We start from the raw sequence: 25,542 nt of genomic DNA on the forward strand, positions 1-25,542 counted from the left end.
TTTCAGACGTGTTTATGCCTTTACAATGGTTTGTCACTTCTTTAATGCTGCCAGTTATGTATGATAATTTATGCCTTTATAATGGTTTGCTACATTTTCAATACTCTCAGTAATGAGGCTTTTTGAATAGACGTCATAATCATCACCAGCATCGCTTTGAGAGTCAGGAAAAGGGTGATCCTCATAGAAATCAGTGTTAAAATTGCCGATTTTATTGTAGAAATGCGGAAATTTGGTGGGGTTTTCAGTCTCATCAATAATTTTGAAAATTGTATTGAATTCTCGATTTTTGAAATATTGAGTTCGCTTAGAGTTATACGGAGCCCAGGAGAGTAAATATGAAGTAATTAGCCAAACCTATACTTTTGAGTTTGACATTCATGCAATAACATTGATTTCAACTTTTTATTTATATCTTCTCAAGTGTGAAAATTAATGTCTCCTTATTGTCTAACTGCATAAATTCATATAGTTTAGATTGTTTTAAAATTAATTATGGGCTCATAAAGTACATCGAAAAAATTTGACAGCTTTAATATTTTTTGATGCAGATGAATAACTAGAACTTCAGGGGGGGGGGGGAATCGAAAGACTTGGCACCCGTTGAAAAAGAAAAAAAAAAATATTCATTTCTACGTTTCTTTAAATCTAGATTTTTTTATTTCATGAGTCGCGCAGTAAGTCACCATATTGGTTCAATTTGGACACTTTTTGTATGTCCCTTAAAGAAAGAGGGAGATATCACGTGATCCAAAAAGCCTCATTGAAGAAAACCCGGGCAACGCCGGGTATTAAAGCTAGTATAGGATAAAACCGAAAATGTTAGAATAAATATTTTTATAAATAAAAACTATTTTCCATTTATGGAACATTGGCCTTGGTTAAATGGTTAAAATTGAGCTCAAAATTTGACATGGTAGATAAAAATATATGTATCTAGTGAAATTGTGACTGAAAACTATCAAAAAAATCAATTCACTTTATGATCTATGGTTAAGTGGGATAGTGATATGAAGCACATTAGAACTGCGGAGTAGTCATTTTTATTTCAGTTGGAAAATCCGTTTTTATCCAAAAATACATTATGAATGAATTTTTTAGGAAATAAAATTATTGTTTATTTTTCTGTTCTAAAAGTGGAGTATAGAATCGCCCATGCTTTGTCAAATTTCAGGCATAAACAAACATACAAAGTGTTTAAAAAAAGATGGGCTAATTTCTAAAATGGGGTAGAATGCGCTCAAATAATCTATGTTTTTACATGTATATAACACAACTATTTTGGCATCATTATACAATTATATGAAAAATGATAAAATTGTAAACACTTCATGTTCTTTCTGCTAGGAAATTGAGTATCAACTTCAAACATAAAATCTCTTGACTGCTTCAGCTAGGGGCAGGGTATAGGTGGCAAAACTCTTAAGGATTCAGGTCACTTGATCCCCCAAGAATTTTTGTGAAATGTGGCCTCACTAATTCATGAACATACAAACCAATGCATGCACCCTACCTACCCCCCCCCCCACGTGTTTTATCAAATTCCTTCTATATGAAAAGTCTGGCAGTCCTAGTAACCCTTCATTGTTTTGCCTTATTGGATGGATGGGGGTGTCACTTGATTTCTGTGGAGCAACTTACATTCAGAAATTTTGAAATCAATGAATAATACGGAATGTAAAATATTAACATAAATTTTTTTGTAGAGTTGGGACCCGTTTCCCTAAAAAACCTCATATGACAATATTTCAAAAGAGGCAACCCTAGTTCTTATGACATTTCGTTTAATTTTAAAATATATAAACATTTACAGCAGTATCGTGAATTTTTGCAATAACGGTAAAAAAAAAGAAGAAACCCCTCTGTAGTTCTAGTGTTAATGTTGTAGTTAACATTTTTTTCTACCAATTAATGCCCATGTACATGAGAATAAGGATTATTTTTTTCCCCTTTGTTGATGCAAAACATAGTGTGGGGAATCAAAATGAGATGGAACAATTCTTCAATTATAAGCCATTTATCAAACATACAAAAATATAGGTCATGAACATAGGTGTAAGCAAAGAGGGGTTTTGTGTTGAAGCGCCTCCTCTCCCCCCCACCCCAGAATAAAAAAGTTTAGTGCCCAATAAAATTCTGTGTACTCTACTTGGTCATGAATGCTTAGACACACATGTAAAAATAATTGTGCTATTTCATTTGCAGTAAATAGAGGGATCTGTGGTTTTCCAAGTTTGAGCCTAGAGTGCGAGCCAATCTCCCATTTATAAAAGTCTTTTCACAGAGAGTATAATCAGGCCTGCAATATCAAAAAAATTCATGCATGACACAAGTAAAAACCAGGTAGCCAATTTGTCTGCTTCCAAATTCAGAAGCTAGATAGCAGCACGCAACAAGCATTTTACAGAAACAGATTTCACGTTCAAGTTCACAACACACACTCAGATTCTGACATGTACTCATTTGTTAGAGGTTCCGTAGAGAGGAATATAAATGGTGCATGTGTGGTTTAGTAGTAGCAGCAAATAGAGGGAGTGAGGTCCCTTATAAACGTGCTACTAAGAAGCATGAAAGCATGCTATTTTTGAGCATATGCAGCCAATGAGGTTATTGATAACATTTGTACAAAGGTTACCAGCGATTGCATTGGTTGCATATCCTTAAAAGTAGCATGTGTATCACCGGTCTAACTCTTCAAAGAGCATGATTAATAAGTAACAAAGAAAAGAGAGGGAAAGAAGTATGTTGCGTTTTATTTTTGCCACTTACACAGATGTTTCTGGAATGCTCATGTGAAATTTTTATTGTATAAACATTTTAGTCTATCAAAGAGAATGAAATGGTGTAAGAGAATGTTTTTTTACTCAATTTTCATGAAAAGCAAGATTATTTAGTGTAGCTCAAATTAAAACTTATTTTGCAATATTAACTGTAACTATGGTTACTATGTTATATGATAGCTGGTAGTAGTATTAATATAAAGGAGCCAAATGTAAAGTTGAATAATCAGGGTTTAAATATTTTATTTCCATTGCTATCATATTGAGTAAAAATTGTATTGGTTGTGGAGGCAATAATTTTATAACACAAAGGAAATTTTTTTCTTCAAATTTCTCTGTTGCTGAGTGTAATACAAGAAAAAAGAGAAGAAAAAAAATTCATGGTTGGTTTGAGTTCGCTCAAGTGTTTCACATGCTCTAATTGGTTTCAAGCTGTACCTGCCTCATTTATTCAATTGTATTTAGGTCACCTGCATTAATTTTCAAACTTGGTTCAGATCTTTTTATAAGTATATTGTGGAGAAACATGGTAAATTTAAAAAATAAAAATGTTAAGCAAACGTCCTGCAAAAACATGTAATTTGAGATTTCATACCTTCTCGCAAGCATTTCAGAAAATATGAAATTGGGAGAAGAAGTGTTATATACATATATTTATTTATCAGAACAACATGGATATATACATTAAGGAATATTGTTGAAAACTATATTTTAGGTAATTAAGTTTTTAATCATTCTTAACTGAAAATATGAGACTAAATGTGAAACTGTTCATTAAATGAACAGGAAGTATTTATACATCTTTAGATTTGGGTGGAGGTGTTGGCAAAAATTATTCCAAAGGTATGTTTAGTTTAAATTTTTTTTTTTATCTGATGATTTGTCACTTTTCAAGCACAGTGTAAAATAGGCAATCTAGGCACCTATAGTCTGTTCAGGATCACTTGGGTCCTGATGTAAATAAACTGCTGTACCAATTTTTGATATCGCTCCGCATTCTTTATTTCTATTGGTTGTAATTTTACCTGCCCCTTCATTACATGTTCCAAACACGTGAGTTTTTTCCTCAAACATGAGATTGTAAATTCGTTATGAAGAATTTTCCTGCGATGAAATTTTTTTTCACTGTTCTCCAAATTTTGTTGAAATAAAAACTGTTGATAACACTAATTAAAATAGAAAGGGGTATATATCTTTCAAAAAAAATTTGATAAGGTGTTTTATCGTTATCATGGCACCCTCCTAAAGAGTTGACAGGGCTCCAGCCCAGGTACCTGCGACAATTCTTGTGATTTTTTTTATTTTTTCACGCTAAAAGTTTAGTATATAGAAGCAGGATTGTCTGGTTTAAACCTTGGTTTTAACCAAGTGGTTTTTTTCAAAAAATCAAATAAAAGTAGCCTAAATATATATTTTTTTTCCTTGAAAAATATCATATTGGTTCATTATTAGCCAAACTTTCATTTTTACCACATTTTATATCCTTGGGGTACATTCTCATCTTTAAATGACATAAGATTTTATAAGTGGTTTTTTTCGAAAAGTCTCATAAAAGTGCCCAGAATATATATATTTTTTTTCATATGAAGTTTCTTAATTATTTAAAGTTATATACAAAAGCCAAAATTTCTCATTCTTACAACATTGTCTAACCTTTTGCTACATTCTGATGCTCTATCTTTAGCAAATTCATAAATAAGGATTGCATCACACATCTAAATGTAGTGGTGTATTATCTCACAGGGTTTCTTTTTCCCTTCACAAAGAAGCAGCAACAGTAGTGACACCATCATGCTAGGGGCAGGTGCATGGCCCCCACATAGGGGGAGGGGCTGACAGGGCTCTAGCCCTGGGGCCCGGGACGATTATCACCATTTTTTTGCTTTTTCATGCTATAAATTAGCTACAGAAGTGGCCCGTGAAAAGTCTGACCGCGGGGCCCGCAAAAGATCCCAGCCTAGGGGCCCCGCTACAGGATGTGGGGGCCATGGGTAGGTGGTCCTATAATCCAATAGAGACCAGCTGTCCTTAAAGGACAGAGACTAGTGTACTAGTAGTTACATCACCTCACATACATTTTCATTTTCTTTCCCATAAGAAGTAGCACATCTCCTACTGTATATCTTCCAGTCTTAATATTCAATAGTTTTTTTTTAATACTTTTGTGGTAAGCCCAGTTAATCAAGATTCTACTGTATAGTAGTAGTAACAGGTTTATGAAAAATAATCAGCTATATACAGGGTGATTATACACTGAAGAGCCAAAAAAACTGGTAAAACCTGCCTAATATCGTGTAGGGCCCTAGCGAGCCCGCAGAAGTGCCGCAATACGACGTGGCATGGACTCGACCAATGTCTGAAGTAGTGCTGGAGGTAATTAACACCATGAATCCTGCAGGGCTGTCCATAAATCCGTAGGAGTAAGAGGGGGTGGAGATCTCTTCTGAACAGCACGTTGCAAGGCATCCCAGATATGTTCAATAATGTTCATATCTGGGGATTAAGGTGGCCAGCGGAAGTGTCTAAAGTCAGAAGAGTGTTCCTGGAGCCACTTTGTAGCAATCCTGGACGTGTGGGGTGCCGCATTGTCCTGCTGAAATTGTCCAAGTCCGTCGGAATGCACAATGGACATGAATGGATGCAGATGATCAGACAGGATGCTTGCGTACCTGTCAGAGTCGTATCTAGACGTATCAGGGGTCCCATATCACGCCAACTGACTGCACACGCCCCATACCATCACAGAGCCTCCACCAGCTTGAACAGTCCCCTGTTGACATGTAGGGTCCATGGATTCATGAGGTTGTCTCCATACCCGTACACGTCCATCAGCTCGAAGCAATTGGAACCGAGACTCGTCAGACCAGGCAACGTGTTTCCAGTCCTCAACAGTCCAATGTCGGTGTTGTCGGGCCCAGACGAGGCGTAAAGCTTTTTGTCGTGCAGTCATCAAGGGTATGGGCCTTCAGCTCCGGAAGCCCATATCGATGATGTTTCGTTGAATGGTTCGCACACTGACACTTGTTGATGGCCCAGCATTGAAATCCGCGGAAGGGTTGCACGTCTGTCACGTTTAATGATTCTCGTCAGTCGTCGTTGGTCCCGTTCTTGCATGATCTTTTTGCGGCCGCAGCAATGTCGTAGTTTTAATTTTTCACCGGATTCCCGATATTCACGGTACACTCGTGAAATGGTCGTACGTGAAAATCCAAATTTCATCGCTACCTCGGAGATGCTATGTCCCATCTCTCGTGCGCCGACTATAACACCATGTTCAAACTCACTTAAATCTCGATAACCTGCCATTGTAGCAGCAGTAACCGATCTAACAACTATGCCAGACACTTGTTGTGTTATATAGGCGTTGCCGACCGCAGCGCCGTAATCTGATTGGTTCCATATCTCTTTATTTGCATACGCATGCCTTGCCTGTACCAGTTTTTTTGGCTCTTCAGTTTAATTTGTAGTTTTGATTCCAAAACTATTCAATAAGAACTACTGGTCAGAATGACTTGAACATTTTTGGCCAGCAGTATAATCTATTTTGTGCAACCACATCATTTCAGCACTTCCACAGCATCAGTGTGTGGATAGAACTTCTATCAAGATGCACATTGCAATACCAGCAAAGCAGCTGCTGAAGGCCCATTTTGACAGGATGCACCTTAACCCTTGCAACTTCTGCTTCTGGCTGTGGGGGGAGGGGGGGGGGGGAGTACCTCAAAATTTCATAAACAGTGGTCGGATTGCAAACTTCGGTGAATTGCAATCTCCAGCACATTCCCTATATGTTAGAAGTTCCTCAGGAATATTAACGTAGGGGTGCGTTTGATTTAATAAAGCTGAATTTCAATCACATCCACATCATGACCCTGGCATATTCTAATCTGTTGTTGAACAAGAACTTTTGTGCTTTCAACCTCATAGCCAGAACACGGTGGGGAACATATTTAACATTTCTTGAGTAAGTTGTAGTTATTTGTTCAATTACTTCGTTTTTTGTGATGTTTCCATGAATTATGAAATCGTGCAATGCTATAATTAAGTTATCATTTTGCCATGGCTGGCTATCGTTTCCATTCTACGAGCAAATTTCCCACATGTTGGATGATGTCATTAATTTTACATTTTTAAATATTTTTTCCCCTTTACCAAATAAAATTGCATTTTTTCAGGAATATTCATGTCAATTTTCAAGTCATTTTGACAATTGTTCTTTTTTTATAGTGTTTTGAAATCAGAACCTTAGTTATAATCACCCTGTATATCGTAAATCATTGCTAATTAATCTGCATTATTTATGCTTCATTAAATACATTATATTCACCTAATTTTTATTATAGTTTTTGCAAAATAGCTTCCTAATTAAGCATACTGAAAGTAACTTGAGAAAACATCTTTATATATTATATATATGATTAATAACAGCATTAAAAGAATTTTGAAACATGAAGTAATCCATTGAGTTAAGCAAAAAATAATTAAATTGCAAAAGTTGGTTTTTGTTAAAATGTAAGAAATATTTATTGATTAATTAATATGGGAAGTGTTAATTACCATTAATAAACATTTTATTTTAATTAATTATTAGAAGTTTCAGTGATTTTCCAGAAATTTTATTTTTTAATGTTAATACTATTGAAAACGAAAACCAGTTGAAACCAAAAAAACCTGGTTTAAACAAAAAATAAAACCGGGTTTTTTACCAACCCTGTATAGAAGGGCTGTTGACAGGTTGGTCTGAGGGCCTGCAAAAGATCACCATTTGGGGGGGGGGGGGTCTTGCAGCAGAATGTGGGGCCATGGTCGTTGTTAAAGCTTGTGCGAGTTGTTTATTATTTTACAGCAGATAGAAAAATCCTCATTTTTTCTTATTACTTTTTTTTTTCTTCAAAATTTTACAATTTTATTTCTGAGCTAATTTACGCTGTATGATTTTCCTGTGCCGGATATGCATGCTAGGTCTACCAATTATAACGTGAAACAAATTATACAAATACAACGCCACAACAGGCAAATTGCCCAACGAGGTGGCTGACTTAAGAACATCATGGATCCCCGAGCCATTTTTTGAAGGCCCTACCTACTACTACTACACCACACATGCACCCCGCCCACACACCCCCGCCCCCCCCCCCCGCGCGGAACCCCCCAACGAATCGGTACATGCGGTTTTGTTGTTTCTCTGTAATACTTGTTATGTGTAGTGCTGCCATCTGCCACCAGTTTTTCTAACTATGAGTGAAGTGTTATGATTGAATGATTTATCATTGTAGGACTGTTGCTCTCTGTGGCGAGACTTTTTAACGGGGAGATCGGCTCGCATTTGCGCCTTAAAGTTGGGAACCACAGAAAACCAACTTCAGCCGACCGCCACTGTGGGGTTCGAACCCGGATCCTCGCATTGCGAGTCCGTCACTATAACCACTCGACCACCACAGCGGCTAATTCCATTATGAACAATTTACCGTTGTGTTGCTGCTTTTTATTTTTCTTGTGGGTCTGTATAATTAAATATTTCGTAATTATCCACGGGATGTTGCAGTTCCACTTTCACAAGAGAGTCATCCACATTATTTTGTTTCTTTACTCCAACCTGTTGTTAATATCCTGTTTTTTGCCAACACAATTTTGGGTTTTTTTATCCGTGCGTGCATTGCGAGCCATGACCCCAACATCTAGCAGCGGGAGCCCCTGGACTGGGATCTTTAATGGGCCCCCAGGCCAGGCTTTCTCACGGGATCTATAGTGTCTGTCATAATGAGGCTAACTGAATCAAAAATGAGCAGTACTCTTTCGAACCAGATTTTCAAAACTTTACCTTCATGTATTTGTGATAATCCTCAGACTTTATCGGCTAGCCGCCTTTGACGAAACCAATATTACTTCCTCCCAACAAGCTGCTCGAGCAGAAGTGCAAATTCTTTGGAAATGCGTATATTCACCACGATAAGTGACCCCCTCCCCCCTATATCCAGTGTAGGTCAAAGCGTGTGGGTGAGAAAAAAAAATTTTGTTTAAGGCAACTTTGTGTGTTTATAAGAGTCCAGAGCAGTTGCAAAGAAATGAATTTTCAAATGGCTGTGCCAAACATGATAGACACACATATTTAGTTTATGTCATCAAACAATAAGGAAGAAAGCTCCTTTTTCTTGGGAAAACTCTTGACGATGTGTATAAAAGTGTATAATACCAAATCTGTTTGCGAATAGGAATAACAATAATAAAATGAAACAATAAAACTTAGGTTAAAAAAGGGAAGGTAATGTTTGAGTGAGAAAGGACTATCCTGTGAACACCCCCCATGAAGACAGCAGCAAAAATGCTTTGACTGATCTTTAAAAAAAAAAATTTCCCCCTCTTCCAGATAACTTTTTTAAAATATTTATAAAGGAATAAATATTTTAAAAAAATAAAAATTATGAGGTATTTTATGATATGAGGGGCAAACAACAAAGGACTATATTTTTGGCGGTGTTGCACTGTAAGAAAGGTGAAATGGACATCTTTTGGCATCATTTTGGGCATCGCACACGTGCGATTTTGGGTTATATGTAATTACTTCTGGCATTGCACACGTGCGATTTTGGGTTATATGTAATTACTTCTGGCATTGCACACGTGCGATTTTGGGTTATATGTAATTACTTGTGGCATCGCACACATGCTTTTACTTACATTAGGACCCAAGTTAGAATGAACAGACTTTAGACAGCCCACTTCGAAGAATCAAAATTCCTGGACACAATCAAATACTCATTGATTTAAAGGGCCAGTATTTTTTATGCCAGGGGTTCTTGACCTTTGGTGTTCCACAAACCCTTTGTGCCAATAAAATGAAGCCCACTAGAAATAAATGAGCTTTCTTTGCAGGTTTGAAGTACAAATTACTGTATTGAAAATGAGTGTTATGTCAAATGAAAATGAAATTTTAGTTTGCATCGCTCTCAAGAAAATTATAAATGAAGTGTAAACTATCAAAGTTTAACAAGAGTACGTTGAAATGCATATGAAAAAAAGCCATTCTAAAGTTATATGCTTTCTATTTTCATTTCTTAGTTTTAGGGTGGAAAATAACCTTGATTTCAGTAGATTTTTTTTTTTTGTTGTTGTTTGAATGAACATTTCAAAATACTGTAGGCTATTTAATTTGAATCACCAGTCATAATTTTAACACACATCATATAGAACAGAATAAATGATTGAACACAAAATATTAAAAAAATGGTAACAAAAATATTGATAATTGAATGTCATTACGGTGCCTATATAACAATTCGTGTATGCAAAGGGGAAGGGTAACTCTTCCACTGAGCTGAGATTATAGTTATTTTTGCAGTAAAAACTCAGCAATGTGATGGATGGAGCTGAAGATGATCCTGTTTGAAAGTGACAGCCCAGGTGCAGATAAAAACCTGGCCTATAACCTGGGTCAGGACCCAGATAAATTGAGAGTGCAGCGGCACCTCTAATTATAAAGGAGCTATCTTTATAAATGGAATATATTAACTTCATCAAAACTCTCTAATGATATCAAAAAATGGTATCATTAGAGAGAGGTATATTTTTTCACTATATAACACTGTAAAATTCTGTCTGCCTTGTAGTTTATTCTTTGTATTTTGATATCTTTGAATACAAAGGGATAAAGAAAGAAAGGAAAAGTTTTCTTGTTTGTTTTTTTTTTCAATATACAAGAAAATCCTGATACATTTGAATAATCGACGTTTGCGTGTACCCGAAATTCCAAAACGAACACAGCTATGCGCGTTTCAGAACTATATGAAGTTGTCTACAACAGCGAGTAACTCCTGCTATAAGGAGTTTCAATATTTTTCTTTGTTTCTGCTACTAATGAAGGAACTTCACATAGTTCCGAAACACATATAGGTGTGTTCGTTTTGGAATTTTGGGTACACGCAAACGTCGATTATTCAATCGTATTATCAAACCCAAAAGGTAATTCATTTCTAAGAAAATCCTGAACTACATTTTTTTAAAAACTTGCATAACTTATCAATATTTTTTCTTAATTCTATAAATAAGTTTCATAACCTCTTTTTGATCCCACTCTGTGGTTTTCACAATAATTTGTAAATTTAAACACAATACTAGTGTCTAACTTAGTGCTAAGCTCACCAGATTCATTTTGGTGATAGAGTTCTGTGTCACCCAGACTAATGACAAAATACTCATTGGACTTCAACAAAATTGCCAAGTGGTCCACCTGGTAAAATAGGTGGTGGAGAGAGGGGGAAAGAATATGTGAATTCAATGCCAATTATGAAATCTAATCATATTGCTGGCAATTGCTTCTGTTTTACTTTTGGGTTATGGCTAAGTCACTGAAACGAGTACTGAATTTCCAATAGAATTATTGCAAATACTGTATTACCCTGGTTATCCAGCATGCTGTAAAAATCGAGGGTCGCCAGCTTTTTGAATGTTGGAGTCTGGTCCATTTCCGGCATGTCTGGGAAAATCGAAGTTTAATAAGAATCGTAGAATACATTCAAAAACCAATATCAATTCATATTAAGTATTGAATAAAAGCAAATCAGGATTGCTTTTCACTGTAGGAAACATGTTTTATACTAAGGAATTCAATAATGATGATAAAAATTGAGCATTTACTTATCAATTTAATTTAATTATTGCCATCCCAATATGTGCAAAATACAGATACTGTACTGCATGTTGAGAGATTTAAGAAATATGCTGTCGCTTTTATTATGCAATATCATGGTATGCAGTGTGATTATTCAATTTTTCGTTCTGTTCATTAAAATTTTACAAACTATGTCTCCATTAAACTAATCTACGTGTTCGAATATTCATGATATCTGACACTTTTAATAAAAAATCAAGATTTTTCAGGAGCAAAGGTCAAGCATAATGCTTGAACTAATCCTAAAGAAAGGTTTCCTAAATGCAGAGAACAGACAAGGTTCAAATCAGCCAATTCAATCAATTCTAAGAATGCAGATATTCACAACTTATCCGAAACTTGTCACTTGAATTTCTCAGCATGCCAGAAAATATGAGTATTCCTGGCATGCTGGGGCAATACAGTAAAAATATTCTGGTAAAGAAATCTATAATTGCATGCTTGTGAGCATACTAATGTCATAATAGTGGGCTTTCATGATAATGCCTTCATATTTCTATTTGAGTTTAAGCAAAAAAAAAACCAGAAAATACGTGATGTTTAAACAAATTTAGTTAGTTTTTTATTACTTTCTTTAAAAATAAAGGTATAAGTGAAGATATGCTAAGGAGTAACCCAGCATCAGCACCTCAGTCATTATGCTCTCATCAGGATATGGATCATTCATCAAGTAACATGTCTATTTTGAAGTCAGAGCTACAAATAGTGAACTCTGAAAGAGACTCTTGGTGTAGAGATCATTCTAAAGTAATCCCTGTTTTTAGTCTCTAAAAAAAAAACCGTGTTTTCTATCTATAATTTTTTTTCAAAATGTGATTTGATATAAAGCTATTTTTTAATATGTTCCATTGGAATGATTATGTCTCATTTTGAATCTCGACCATAACTTTTAATACTTTTATGGGTGTTTTTCTTTTAATTTTTTTTATTTTCCTGTATTGAATCTAATTATGAGGAACTTTTTACTTCAGATCTCACAAATATCTAAATTGGTTTTCTCCTCGAATATAATTTTTCTTCATTTTTACCAGATGGATAGAGATTCTTCATATCGAAGACTAACCGCAGGTGGTGATAGTATTGCATCATCTTTGAGCACTCTGAGCAAAAGTCACAGTGAGTGTAAACTTTTTTTTGTTAACGAATGGATGTTCAAAATTGATAAACTTTCTTGGTTGTTTCCATTGCTTCAATTTATGTTTTTGTATTAAAAAAGGGTTTTTATTTATTTATTTATTGTCATATTAAATAGTAACAAGTTCTAAATTTCACAAATTTATAGTATTTTAATGCCACACATTCAATGTATTCAGATATTAGTCAAGCCATTTCTTTTGTTTTTCTTCTTTCAGTTAGTACAAGTGACCATTCTTTAAATACCTCTCGTGAATATGACATTTTGCATCCTTCAAACGAAATTTATGTTCGTTATCCTGGGAAAGAATTTCCTCACAATGCTGAATCACCACTAAGAGAAAATGAGTTTTATCATTCAAAACAAAAAGTAGGTTTGCTTATTTCTCATCTTTTTTTTTTCTTTTTGTTTAATGTATATTTTCCTTCAAGTGTGATTTTTCAGAAAAATTTAGGCTTTTTTTTAAAATGAAAAACTGTTCAAATTAATTTTTACTATCGTGCTGCAGAAAGTACTGTGAAACCTTGCTCCAACATACTCAATATAATGGTCTTCTGTACATTGATATCTTATCAAATCATATTTGATATTGCTTTTTAAAATTTTATCACAATTCAATCATATTCTTTTTTACAATGAACCTTTCTTTAACAATATATTTTTATAAAGAAATTTTGAAACTGCAAATTCAATTTGTTTTTCCCAGGGCACTAAGTGCCATCTATATTTTTCACCACTGTGGTTACTTATTGCAAAGGCATAATGTGAAATGCTATAAACTCTTTTACATTTTGAAATATCTAACTGAATTTTATCAATAAGTTATTAGCCATAGTGTTTTTTAACTATGAATGAAGAAAAGAGGTCCAAAATAATATTTCACCTTACACAAAATTTAATGCCCCCCCCCCTTTTTTTTTTACATACACACTGACATAATTTCCAAAATTTTTGTGTTGTCCTCGGACTCTAGTCGCAAACAGTAAATTTTGGGTGCTGACACCAATTTTTTGGTTGATATGACCTAGTGGCTGAAATTTCTATAAAATATTATCTTCACATTATCATTTACAATTTAGTTACATACTCTTTAATCCTCAAAATTTAACTCTCATCATCTATAAGTGACTAGTTGCCCACATCTTCGCTCGCATGGATTTGGTAATCTGAAAATTGTTAGATGATGATTCCCTCCTATAACATTTCAAACCCTCATGACCCCCTTGGAGGTTGCATTTGCAGAAATCCCATCTTGGCAGGATTACTCTATATTACAAAGTATAATACTGAACTAATTTCATATTTGTTGCTTCCAGCATTTTGGGCTCATCGATGATTGCCCCCTTATAACTTTTGATCCCTTCCCCTTATGACCCTGTTGCAGTAGAATTTTAAAAAAACCATCGTTAGTGAGTTTTTACATCATAAAATAAAACTACTGACCAAATTTCATATTTATAGCTTCAGTAATCTTGGAGCAGCAATGATTGCCCCATATAACTTTTAAGCCCCCTCATGACCATTTTAGGGGGTAGAATTTTGGAAAACCCCATTGGTTGAAATTGGTCTTTACGTCATGAAATAAAACTACTGACCAAATTTCATAAATATAGCTCCAGAGTGGTTTCAGCTCGGTGTGATTTGTCTATATAGCATTTGAGCCCTCTTATGACCCCCCCTTAGGGGTCGAATTCGGAAAACCCTTTCTTAGTTAGTCTTTACATCACAAAATAAAACTGCTGACCAAATTTCATAACTAAAGCTCCAGAGCGGTTTCGGCGCGGCGATGATGAATCAGTCAGGACATGTTATGATATATATATATATGTGTAGATTTTTGCCATGATAAGTTGAGGAAAATAAAATTTTCAAAAAAAATTGTGGCGTTTCTTTAAAAAATGATGTACTGCAACTTACCTGGAGGCAAATAGGTTTTTTTTTCTGCCATGAATTGGTCATTCCATTGACCTAGAAAAATTTTATTCCTGTCAAAAATTAGTTTTTTAATAATAATTTTTTTTAAATGATATGATCCCCTCGTGTGCTCTCAAGAAATCTGTATGATCTGTGATTTACATCATATTTGTGACTTGATCAAAGCTGACTTATGCAAATTTAGTTCAAGGAGAAAAAAAAACCACTTGTGTGTGTGTGTGAGTCAATAGTCTTAATAGAATCCTTTCGTAATTATGATATTAGCGCCTGCAGATCTGGTTTCCTTCTCATCCCATCTGAAAAATATTTCATGGTGATGTCTTTTCTGTCATTATGCATTCATTCGTCATGATACTGACAGTACTTTTTGTATGATAAAAATAGAGGAATTAGAAATCAGGATTTGACTCCCCCTTTTCAGTTTGTAAATGATAAAGTTGCTTACACTGATCTGTTGTAATATTTTGTGGCAAAAAAAAAAAAGAATAAAAATAGCATTTTACTCATTTGTTTATTACATAGTATTTTTTCTTTAATCAGTCACAATCTTCTAAGATTGAAGAACGACATGAAACAATTATTCTGAAAAAGCAGTATAATGAGTTGTTGGCTGATAAACATCGCTTGGAACAAGAGATAGAGCGCTTGAAAAGATTTAGAGAAGAAGATCGGAAAGAAGTGTCTGAACTTCAGCGGCAACAACAGGTAATTTTTTGTATTGATATTTAAAATGTTTGAGAATAAAAAAATTTCATATAACATTTTTTTAAAATGATTGAATCCTGCATTAATTTCACTTTGTCTTACACTTCAAAGCCATGTTAAGTTCAAAGTTAAATAGCTGTGCTTTCATGTTTCTCATGAAGATTGCAACAAGGGCTAATCCAAGTAATTGGTGAATTGTTAATTACATTTAAACATTTCAATTGAGTCAGTTAATTTCCTCACCACACATACAGGCTTTTGGCAACAAATTTGGATGATCTCTATTAGAAATACTGGTGATAAATCTGGTAGCCTTGTTCGCAGGTTAAAAAAAGAAGGGGAAAGAAATGAATACTAAAAAAAAATGGGGGAGAGAAAGGCCTATAGTAGATTTCACTTTTGCCCTCAACCTCCCCTACCTGTTCTTTTTCTTTCTAACATACATTATATACAGTAGAAAGATCAGCCCTAAGAAGGATACATCATTATATGGGGGGAATCACTAAACAGGTGTATAGGAAAAAGGGGAAGGGAAAAAACTACTTCAGTGCTTAGAGTCACAATGAAACTTTACTATGATAAGGAAAAAGGGTAAAGAAAACAAAGAATTGGAATGAATTTTCCCCAATTGCAATCAATCATAAAGGGGTTAACTTGATTAATCTAATCAAAACTCTGTAAAGTTTAATTTAAATTTTCCACTGAAAGTTTGCAAACCAACTTTATTTGACAAACCTTATTAGACCTTTCAAATCCTTGATCTTTCATACTTTTTGTGCAAGTAATAAAAATTAATAATGAATGTTTCTTGTATCTTAATTCTGCATTATTTTCACTGATGTACAAAATAGTGTTGCCACCCATTGTAAAGAACCTTTAGTTCAGGCATTAAGTTGTATTCTATTATATCCTGAACAAGCATGATATATTTGCTATTAAATAATTACTTTTTATTAGGAAGCATTAATGGAGAATGGTGGTGAAGGTGCTCATCAGTTATACCTGAGTGTTGTGAGAAAGTGTGAAGCCATGAAAGATGAATATGACAATTTACATAAAAGGTATGCTGATCTGATGGCTTCACATAGTGCTACCATTTCGAAATTGGAAGTTACACAAGAAGAATTAACATGCTGGAGAAAAAGGTACGAGGACCTTGCACATGAAAGAAATGCTGCTATGCATGAAAGGAATGGTCTTCAGCAACAGTGCACTGCTGCTATTCGTCAGTGGGACAATGCACTCAGAGAAAGAAATGAAGCTAGAGAACAATTAGCCAAGGTCGGTGACAATTAATGTCATCTTTGTCTTTTTCATGCATCTATCTACATTAAATAAATTATAATTCAAATTCGTAGATAGTTTATTAAAATCATTTTTTGTCTTACTTTTGAAATCTATAAGTTTTTTTTATAAAGATATGTGACATTTATTCAAATGTTTTTCATAATATCACCTTATAATGAAAACCTTGTACATCAATTTTTTTTTTTTTTTTTTTTTTTTTTTGAAAATCACTTTTTGACAGTTTCAAATTGAGAACATCATATCTCACCTATTACAGCTATTGAAAGAAAAAAATCAGCAACAGTCTGCTCTATGTAGAGAAAAACATGAACCCCTTTTTGTGTGCTATTCAATGGGATGTTCCATCCTTTTTTTTTTTTTTTTTTGCTTTTCCTGTAAAGTTGAGATTTTTCTATGTAGAGCCTTTTCATTTTAAGATGACGATATGTAGTCAAATTTTTGATGTCTCAAAGTAATTTTAATCTCTGGTGTTTAATATACTTTCCATAAACTTTCTATAACTTGAAATAATGCCTATTTCTGGGAGCATTTCGAGGCGTTGAAATTTGACTTATATTGCCTATTTGACTAATCTGTCAATGTTAGCCTTCAAGTGTTTGAGTATGAGAGCAAAACAGATATATGAGCTTATCTTATAGTAGGATAATACAGAATGATTAAAAATGTAGAAGTTTCTCCGATTTAAAAAAAAAAAATTTTTATATCAATTTTCATCATCAATCACAGTTTTAAGAAGAAAAAAATTGAAGATATTTCAAATATAATAGAAAATTTTTATACTTCACCTAATACTGCAATTTTTCTGGTCAAACGATTCCTTTTTTTAAAAATTTTATTTGTACATTTGTGATGTATAAAATTATCTCTATGTGTGAGGAAGAGTTTGAATCAAATGCATTTGATTCCTCATATATTGATTTTGTTATATTTTGAGTTATTGGTTTCACAATCTATTTCTCTTAAGGTGCAACAACAAAGAGATGAAGCTATGAAAGAGATAAACCAGGCAATGGCTGTGAGAATAAAGGCAACTAAAGATCTAGCTCGTTTGACAGAAGAAAGAAATGCAGCTGTTCAAGAATATTCGCTAATCATGTCTGAACGGGATACTGTTCACAAGGAGATGGAACGCTTGCAGGAAGAATTAGCGGAAGCCCAAAAATTGGCCAAGAATGTTGAAGGTCAAAAGAAAACTACCATGGAAGAGGTGAGTTGTGCCCTTGATAAGTTTTTTCTCTTTTTTTTTTTCTCAATGTCATATAGCTTTTTATGGGTGCAAACTATATTTATTTATTAGTTGCCTATAAAAAATTTCATCATCCAGTGCAATGAAATCATGTACTACTGATATATATATACACTTCTGTTGCTAATCCTAATAGTCAAGTTGCCAATCAAAATCTAAAATATTTTTATTGTTGCTAGTAATATGAAAAATATCTAGAAATATGAATTCTAATATGCAAATATAAATAGATCTCTTTGATACCTTTTAATGCTAGCAAAGATTGTACAAGTTTATCACAATTTTATCTCATTGTTTTCATTGATCAGGCTTTAAGCTTAGTCAAAAAAATTCCACAGTGATGCCGATTCCAGAACAAGCTTAATTTTTAAAAGAACAAGTTTAATTCCAGTGAATTAACATAGCATCTAATGTCATTAATGAATCTTATGTGTATGTTAATGATTTGGTTGCAATTTATGGCTGACTGGAAATGCTTTGCAGTGAACTTGAATTTAATCAGATTTGACATTATGTTGGTAATATATAGACATTTGTTGATATGCATGCATACATAAATTGTTTGTGTAAATTAGGTTGAGAGTTTACGTCGAGAAATTGCAGCATCTTTACAAGATCGAGATAGGGCCCTCAAAGAATGCAATGATCTTAGAGAAAAGTATGGAGACTATGTCACTGGCAGAGATGACAGCCAACGGGACAAAGATTGGTCAAGAAAGTTTGAACCTCATTGGGATTCAGTTGGTAGGGATAGTACACGTAAAGAGACCCAGTGGGAAAATCCATCTCGTGATAGCCATATTAAAGCGCATGGACAGTGGTTAGATGACTTGGATCAAGCTAATACTGAGATTGAAAGCTTAAGAAGGCAAATAGAAAAACTGCAAACAGAATTATTGGGTATGTATCATGTAATTATGATGTCATGGTTTTGATAGAGATTAAATATAAACTATACAGATGTGAGTAGCTAAACAATTGATAATTTAATTTCAATAACTTGTTAAAAGAGAAATGAACTGTAGATCCTAGAGAGCCATTTTTATTCATAGCCTATTACCGAGGTTTTCAACCTCTGCTCGCAGAGCCCTTAAGGCTCAGCGGCTGCTTGAAGAAAATAAAATAAATTAGTAAATTTGATAAATAAATATAAAAAAGAAACTTAAAAAAATAAATTTCATCTGCTATAAGAGCTTTTTTTTTTCAAGATGCTTGCGTGAGATCATAAGTTGTTCATTCACATTATATCACTAAATAGATGAACACATGATATCCCATACATGGTGATGTACATAATGTTGTGGTCATTAATAGAAAAGCCAATGCTGAGAATCTCCAGTTCTTATATATGTGAGGTGTTTTTTTTATCAATTTACATCCACATTATCAGTTATCTATCAATATGTACACATCCCCATTACAAAAACTTTTACCCCAGCAGACAGAACAGTGATGATCCGCAAGTTGGTTTTTTATGGTTTTTCCCAACTTAAAGGTGCTGTCTTCTCTCAGGAAAAAAAATCTTAACTGCAGCATTACTGTAGCTCATGAAATACATTCATTAAAATATTCATCAGTGCCAGTCTTGATTTAAAATGTTAAAACAGCCCCTAAACACACACGCGCCCGAGTGACACAGTGGTACAATGCTCGTCTACCTATGAAGGATGCCGTCAGTTCCGCAGGGTTGATCCTAGGGTAGGGCGAAGATATGTTTTTTCCCTATCGAGCCTGAGGATGCCACCTTTTAGATAGCGGCTTCATTTCCTGACTTAAACAGTAGTAAATTGCGGTTTGGCGATATGACCAGAGTTGGTGTGTGTAAAGTATTCCATGACGCATAACATGCACTTACATACCTCCCCACTTGATTTCCCAAAAACGTGTATCTAATATGGCTATCTCTTAAGAGGTAAATTGTAGTAAATTGTGTCTTAATTGTGATGAACAAAGTTTGTAGATGGTCAGTAATTATGCCCACTGAAATGCAACCAAGAGAACATATGAAGGAAGCACTGCTCTTTGTTTTCTGTGATGTATTTCTTTTCAATTCATGATCTGGAAAAATCACCCATTATGTATCTTTCTTTTTTTCACAGTTATATTGTGCTTTTTCTTTGTCTCCTGACGTGTTATATAATGAGGGGTTATCTTCATGTTCTTTGTTCATGTTTTTATTGTAGTTATATGATAGCATGACTAATTAGTTTAAAACTTTGGGATTTTAATACATTTGATTTTGATGACAATATTCAATAATCATGTTTTATTGTAGAAGCCCAACAAGAAGCAGAAGTTTGTAAACGTCGTAGAGACTGGGCATTTAGTGAGAGAGATAAAATTGTTCTGGAGAGAGAAAGTATACGTACATTGTGTGATAAATTAAGAAGAGAACGAGATCGGGCAGTCAGTGACTTGGCAGAGGCTCTCAGGGATTCTGACGATATCAAGAGGCAGAAAAATGAAGCATCAAAAGAATTGAAAGAACTCAGGTGGGGTCATCTTTTGCTTTTTTCTCCCCTATGAATTTGAAAGCCCTTTTGAAAGTTCATTCAAGGTTCACTTATCCTGATGTGAGCTGATATAAGTAACTATGGTAAATAACTGAAGGTCACTAGAAATATAGTAAGAAAACCAAAATCCTAATGAGGCCTATTGTGAGATGTGACGTATCCATAGGCCCTCTGTCCGAAATTATCATCGCATAAATACATAAATGTTTACTTTTTGTTGTTTTTCATCGGCAGCAGTGGTCGTGTGGTGATGATCAAGGCCGATCGTGATGTTAAAATGCAGACAAAATAGAGTGATTGTGACAGCGTAGGCCGGTATTTAAAGGAAAAACTCACGACCGCACGTGTCTGAACAAGCCAATCGGCTTCAAGGTCATTTCATTCACATATAATCGCAGGCCGGCAACATCACGATTGGCCTTGATTGCTGCGACATGACCATCACTGTCGATAAAAAGTAACAAAAAGTAAACATTTATTTTTTGTATTTATGTGATGGCAATTTCTGACTTTTACACCAGGGGCCCATAGATACGTTACAATGGGCAAAATCTCACAGAACAAGAATAAACAGTCTGTCTTTTATTTGCTTTATTTGCAATTTGTTATATTGCTGTTATTTTTTATTTGTTATATTTATTATATAAAAGCTAATATATTAGCTTTTGTTATATTAGCTTTTATTTGCTTAATGTTATTTCAAATTTCGTGCAATTATTTGATTGGTGAGAGGAAAAAAAATGAGAGAAAATCTTATATATTCTTCATAAATAAAGTACAATTATATTTTGCTCCCACATTCATTTTCTCAGAATTTTTAATTTGTTACGTTGCTTTCATTTTTCAAAATTAAAAATATGAATATTTTTTTCCCCTTTAATACAGAGAAAAAATAGAAGCGCAGATGGAAAAAGAATCACGAATGAAGCAGCTGAATTCTGTGGGTAATAACCACAGTAGGGATTCCGCTATCGATGCAGATATGCAGGAGTGGGATACCGAAACTCTAGAAATTATTCTGGTAAATATTTTCTCTCTTATGTGTGCATGTTGAAGTGGACTTACAAACCCAAATGACAGTCACAGACACTCCTATTTATACCTTTTGGTGATCCGATTCCAAAATTTTCTTTAACACTTTCTTGTTAATTTATTTGAACTTGAAATCATGAAGATTGAAATTTACTGGTCATTTTTGGGAGATGGTGATAAATGTTAATCATTGTGAGTAAAGAAATGCTGTGAATAATATTTCTAAATTATTATAATATTTTGTGTTGGGATGAAACTCACATATTCCGCATTATATTACAATTGATTTTTAAATGTTTTTTTTGCAGAAGTATGGTCCTGATGAAGGATTTGGTTTTGAAATAAGTGGAGGCAAAGATGATCATGGGAGAAGTGAAAATCCAATTACAGTTAAAAGTGTGTCTAAAGGTTCCAAAGCTGAAGGAAAACTAAAGTATGCATTTCTATGATACAATGATATTTCGGCTAGTGAAAGTAATTTGTTCCAGAATCATGTTCATTAGCCAAAATCTTCATAAGGGAACATGATTTCTCATAGGTTTTTATAGAAATTCATTTAATTCATTCTAGGTAATGCTCAAAATTTAAAGATAAGTTTTCTCTAAAAACACAGAACTTATAAAAAAGACAAAAACTGACTGAAGACTCAAATGAACAGCTTCAAAATTGGATAAACAGGAATTTATAGAAAGATGAAGATACTGAAGATTTTTTTTATATATATACAATCTACACCACACCAGCTGGTTGACACAACCCAGTCAAGTTTGTAGGTGTCCCTCATGCATTTTTAATTCGGAGGACAGCTTATTTTTGTGTCTGATACACACGCAAATAGAAAAGATAAGCTCCTACAATATCTAGAATGTTCAGCTTGATGCCCAGAGTCTTGCACTGAAAGAACGTGTTCTCTGAAAATACAAGGCCATAACAAGCAAAATACCCAATGAGGTAGCTTAAGAAAAATGTCTAACAAATATGAATGTTGTATGTTTCTAAAATACTGCAACCCTATTAAAAGTGCAATTATAAAAACTATATATGCATGATAAAATATAATACGAAGCCCATAAAAAAATATTTATGGTTGTCTTATTCTAAGTATGGATAGCTTCTCGATTTACCCCAATATATTATAGTATTTCTTTTTAAACGTATCAGTTGTGTTGATGATCCCCGTAGATAAGCTATTCCATTTATTCACATGCCTCTTAGAGAAAAATTCCCTGAGACACCACAACCTGAAGTTGTCCCTTATCAATCGATACTGGTGCCCTGTTGTTGAAGCAGTTCTATTGACAACGTATTAATAATTCAACATCAACATACGCTGCTTTTTTTATTCCATTTTTATTAGCTGAATCTTTCATTCATCATGAACATTCAACATCTTTCATTCATAAGAAAATTAAGAAAAACAAATGAAGGTACATTTTAAAAAAGATTCTGAAGTGGACATGACTTAATCGAGCTGGAGTGACTGCAATTCCAATGATGACTAATGCTGAAATTCTGCTCCCTACTCAGCTGTTTTATGTTAGTGCGTGCATCCATGTCCACGGAAATGTTTGTTAGCAAATCCATATCTTTTAGCCGAGGCAGAAAAATCATTGTTATCTGAAAAATTCATAAGCTGAGGCATTCACTAGCTGAGGTAGCACTATATTTGAAATTCATGATTTATGCAAGTTTTAGACTTATTTACTCTTGTAATAAGTTGTAATAACAGAGTTGCCAACTGCTATGGATTGTTTGTAGTTTCTACGGACGGTCGCAATGAACTACAGAGCTACGGGAGACTCAGACTCTCCCAATACTATGGAAATTGGTTTATAAAATCTGGTCTTTGAGTTTCTTGTGGTGTTTTACTTATTTTTATTGTTATTTTTATAAAATTGCATTGATCTTTACCATAATAATGAATTTGTATATGCATGTGAGAGAATTCAAGAGAAGACAAACTCGAAGCAGATCTGTTTGTGCGTGGAAGATAATCTGTAAAGCCATGTCTAAACCCCCCGCTCTACTACTCGATGCCTAAACACGCAAAAGACTGTTTTCTGTCAAAACCACCCCACGCTGTGGACTAAACAGGTTTTTGAGTGGGTCAGTGCTGTGGGTCCGGACTCGGCTTCATTTGTATAGTGCATGGTCGAGCTTGCGGAACTTGTGTCGGAAAGAATGTTTCGTTGTAGGTACCGTATGAGCTGTAATATGAAGAAAACAGGGATGGGGGTTTTGGGTTGCTAGACATCTATATACGGCCCACACGGTCATATGCAGTTTGGGATTGCATTGAATATTCGTGAGTTATGTAGCCTGAGCCTTCTAGGTTCCAGTGCCACTATTTAATGAACTTTCAATTAAAATTTTAAAAAATATAAACTTTTGAGTGATTATTTTTTATTGTACCATATTTATGTTGTCTTGGGGAATGGGGGAGCCCATTGCAAAGCTGAACATTCATCACTTCTGACAAGCTTTAAGCCAATGTTGGCATGTCTGTAATAATTTTGTCCCTATGATACACGTACAAAAACTATCTGTTTAAGTTTTTCTTGTTTCAAACTACTTCACCAAACACCAATTCTGGCCATATTGCTATATTGCAATTTACTGCCATTAATGGGATGAGTTGGAAATGAAAGCGCTGTCTATTGGTGGTCGCCTCAAGCTCGTTAAGGAAAATATCTTATCTATATCCTCCCTCCGGTTTGAACATGGAACCGTGACAGCAACGTTAATGGTGATAGACATTTGAAACTATTGTGATTTTAGATGTAAACATTGAAAATTTACATTTAAATGTTCTTATTTTTCAGTAAGATCAGTAAACACAGAAAACAGGCTTATTATTGTCATAATATTTGATCGCCTTCTCTTTGAATCCTCATAACCATATCAGCCATGATACATACTTTGAATTTTATAAAAAAACATTCAGAGTTACTTTATTTTATTTTATTCCTTTATTACATATATTTACTTGATCATTATATTGCATACATTATTTTTAGGTTTAAAGAAATTTTCAGAATTAATGAAAAACAGCTTTGAAAAATTATCTCAAACATCTCTCAAATAAGTGTAGAATTATTTACCTCAGTTTTATACATATAATTCTGTTGATTACCTCCCATTTTCTCTCTCTCTCTCTCTCCTTAAAATTTCATTAGTGGTGATACAGATCACTACTGCTGTGCTAACCGTAAGATCTTGTGTACATTCATAAGTTATAAAATGTTGGTAGCTTAATTTCTTAGATTTTTTTAATGGACATTCATGTTGCAATATTTTGTTCATGGAGTAAACTTTGCTGTGTATTACTGGATCTCAAGTAGTGCCTCTCAAAGTAGTGAAATTCCCAGGAATGGATTAATTATATGCTGGGAATTATTGCAATTCGACTATGTGTATCTATTGTCTGCTGAATATAGTTGAAACCATTCTCTAGTAGTCATTTAATTCTTTCTTGTTATGGCAGGATAAATGATTGTATTATTAAAATCAATGATGTTGATGTGACTAGTTGTGATAGAACTGCTGCAATGGAAGCAATAAGCAATAATAATGGAAAAGTTTGTTTGGTAAGTATATTGAATTACATCTACCTCTGTCAAAATGTTTATTAGATGTCGAAACTAATGGCAGTGAAAATGAACAAAAAAACCCACAAATTTTAGCATGAGACTGATTGCACTGTACTCTCATGGCTGTCATGTATTATAGTGAAAATATCAGAAATGCTCATAATAATTATGGTAATGGTAAAGATAGAAACTAGTGGTGTCTAAAGATAGGCACTGTTAAGATAAATCTAATGATGCGAACATATCTTCAAGAGTGGTGCTAATCTGCTCTGGTTCTGCATATCGTAACAAAGTGCAAGAGAACTTATACATTTTTTTTCATTTTTTTTTCAACGATACTTATTTGAATGTGTAATATTTAGTAAAATCATCAATACACAGGGCATTTTCATAATAAAAATTATATTATGATAATTATGGCATAAGTTATAAATACTCCTCTTGCATATTTGTGTGATTTAAAGTTTTGTCCGAGATTTTCTTTTTAAATTTTAATCATGATTGGTGATTGTGCCATGCCAACTTCTGACAATGTTTTTGATGACAGTTGGTGATCTCCTGTATTTTAAGATGCCAGTTTACATCATTTTTCTCAATCAAATATGGCCATCAGATGATTTGGATTACTGT

General features: G+C 34.0%; 1 protein-coding gene across 1 annotated transcript in view; it reads left to right on the plus strand.

Moving 5' to 3' along the window:
• The window catches only part of Dlg5 (MAGUK family member discs large 5), a 63,773-nt gene that overhangs the window by 5,893 nt on the left and 32,338 nt on the right, over positions 1-25,542 (plus strand). The window contains exons 2-12 of the mRNA XM_089255910.1: positions 12,035-12,195; positions 12,480-12,564; positions 12,801-12,952; positions 15,059-15,223; positions 16,181-16,504; positions 17,496-17,738; positions 18,353-18,677; positions 20,053-20,269; positions 21,176-21,311; positions 21,631-21,755; positions 24,807-24,909. Of these exons, the coding sequence (XP_089112036.1) occupies positions 12,035-12,195; positions 12,480-12,564; positions 12,801-12,952; positions 15,059-15,223; positions 16,181-16,504; positions 17,496-17,738; positions 18,353-18,677; positions 20,053-20,269; positions 21,176-21,311; positions 21,631-21,755; positions 24,807-24,909 (2,036 nt within the window). The remainder of the gene's footprint in view (positions 1-12,034; positions 12,196-12,479; positions 12,565-12,800; positions 12,953-15,058; positions 15,224-16,180; positions 16,505-17,495; positions 17,739-18,352; positions 18,678-20,052; positions 20,270-21,175; positions 21,312-21,630; positions 21,756-24,806; positions 24,910-25,542) is intronic.

The sequence above is a fragment of the Pholcus phalangioides genome, unplaced genomic scaffold (assembly GCF_987345545.1).
Source record: "Pholcus phalangioides strain wild (caught in Gottingen) unplaced genomic scaffold, Ppha-v1.0 ptg000004l_1, whole genome shotgun sequence".
In the NCBI taxonomy this organism is placed as follows: domain Eukaryota; kingdom Metazoa; phylum Arthropoda; class Arachnida; order Araneae; family Pholcidae; genus Pholcus; species Pholcus phalangioides.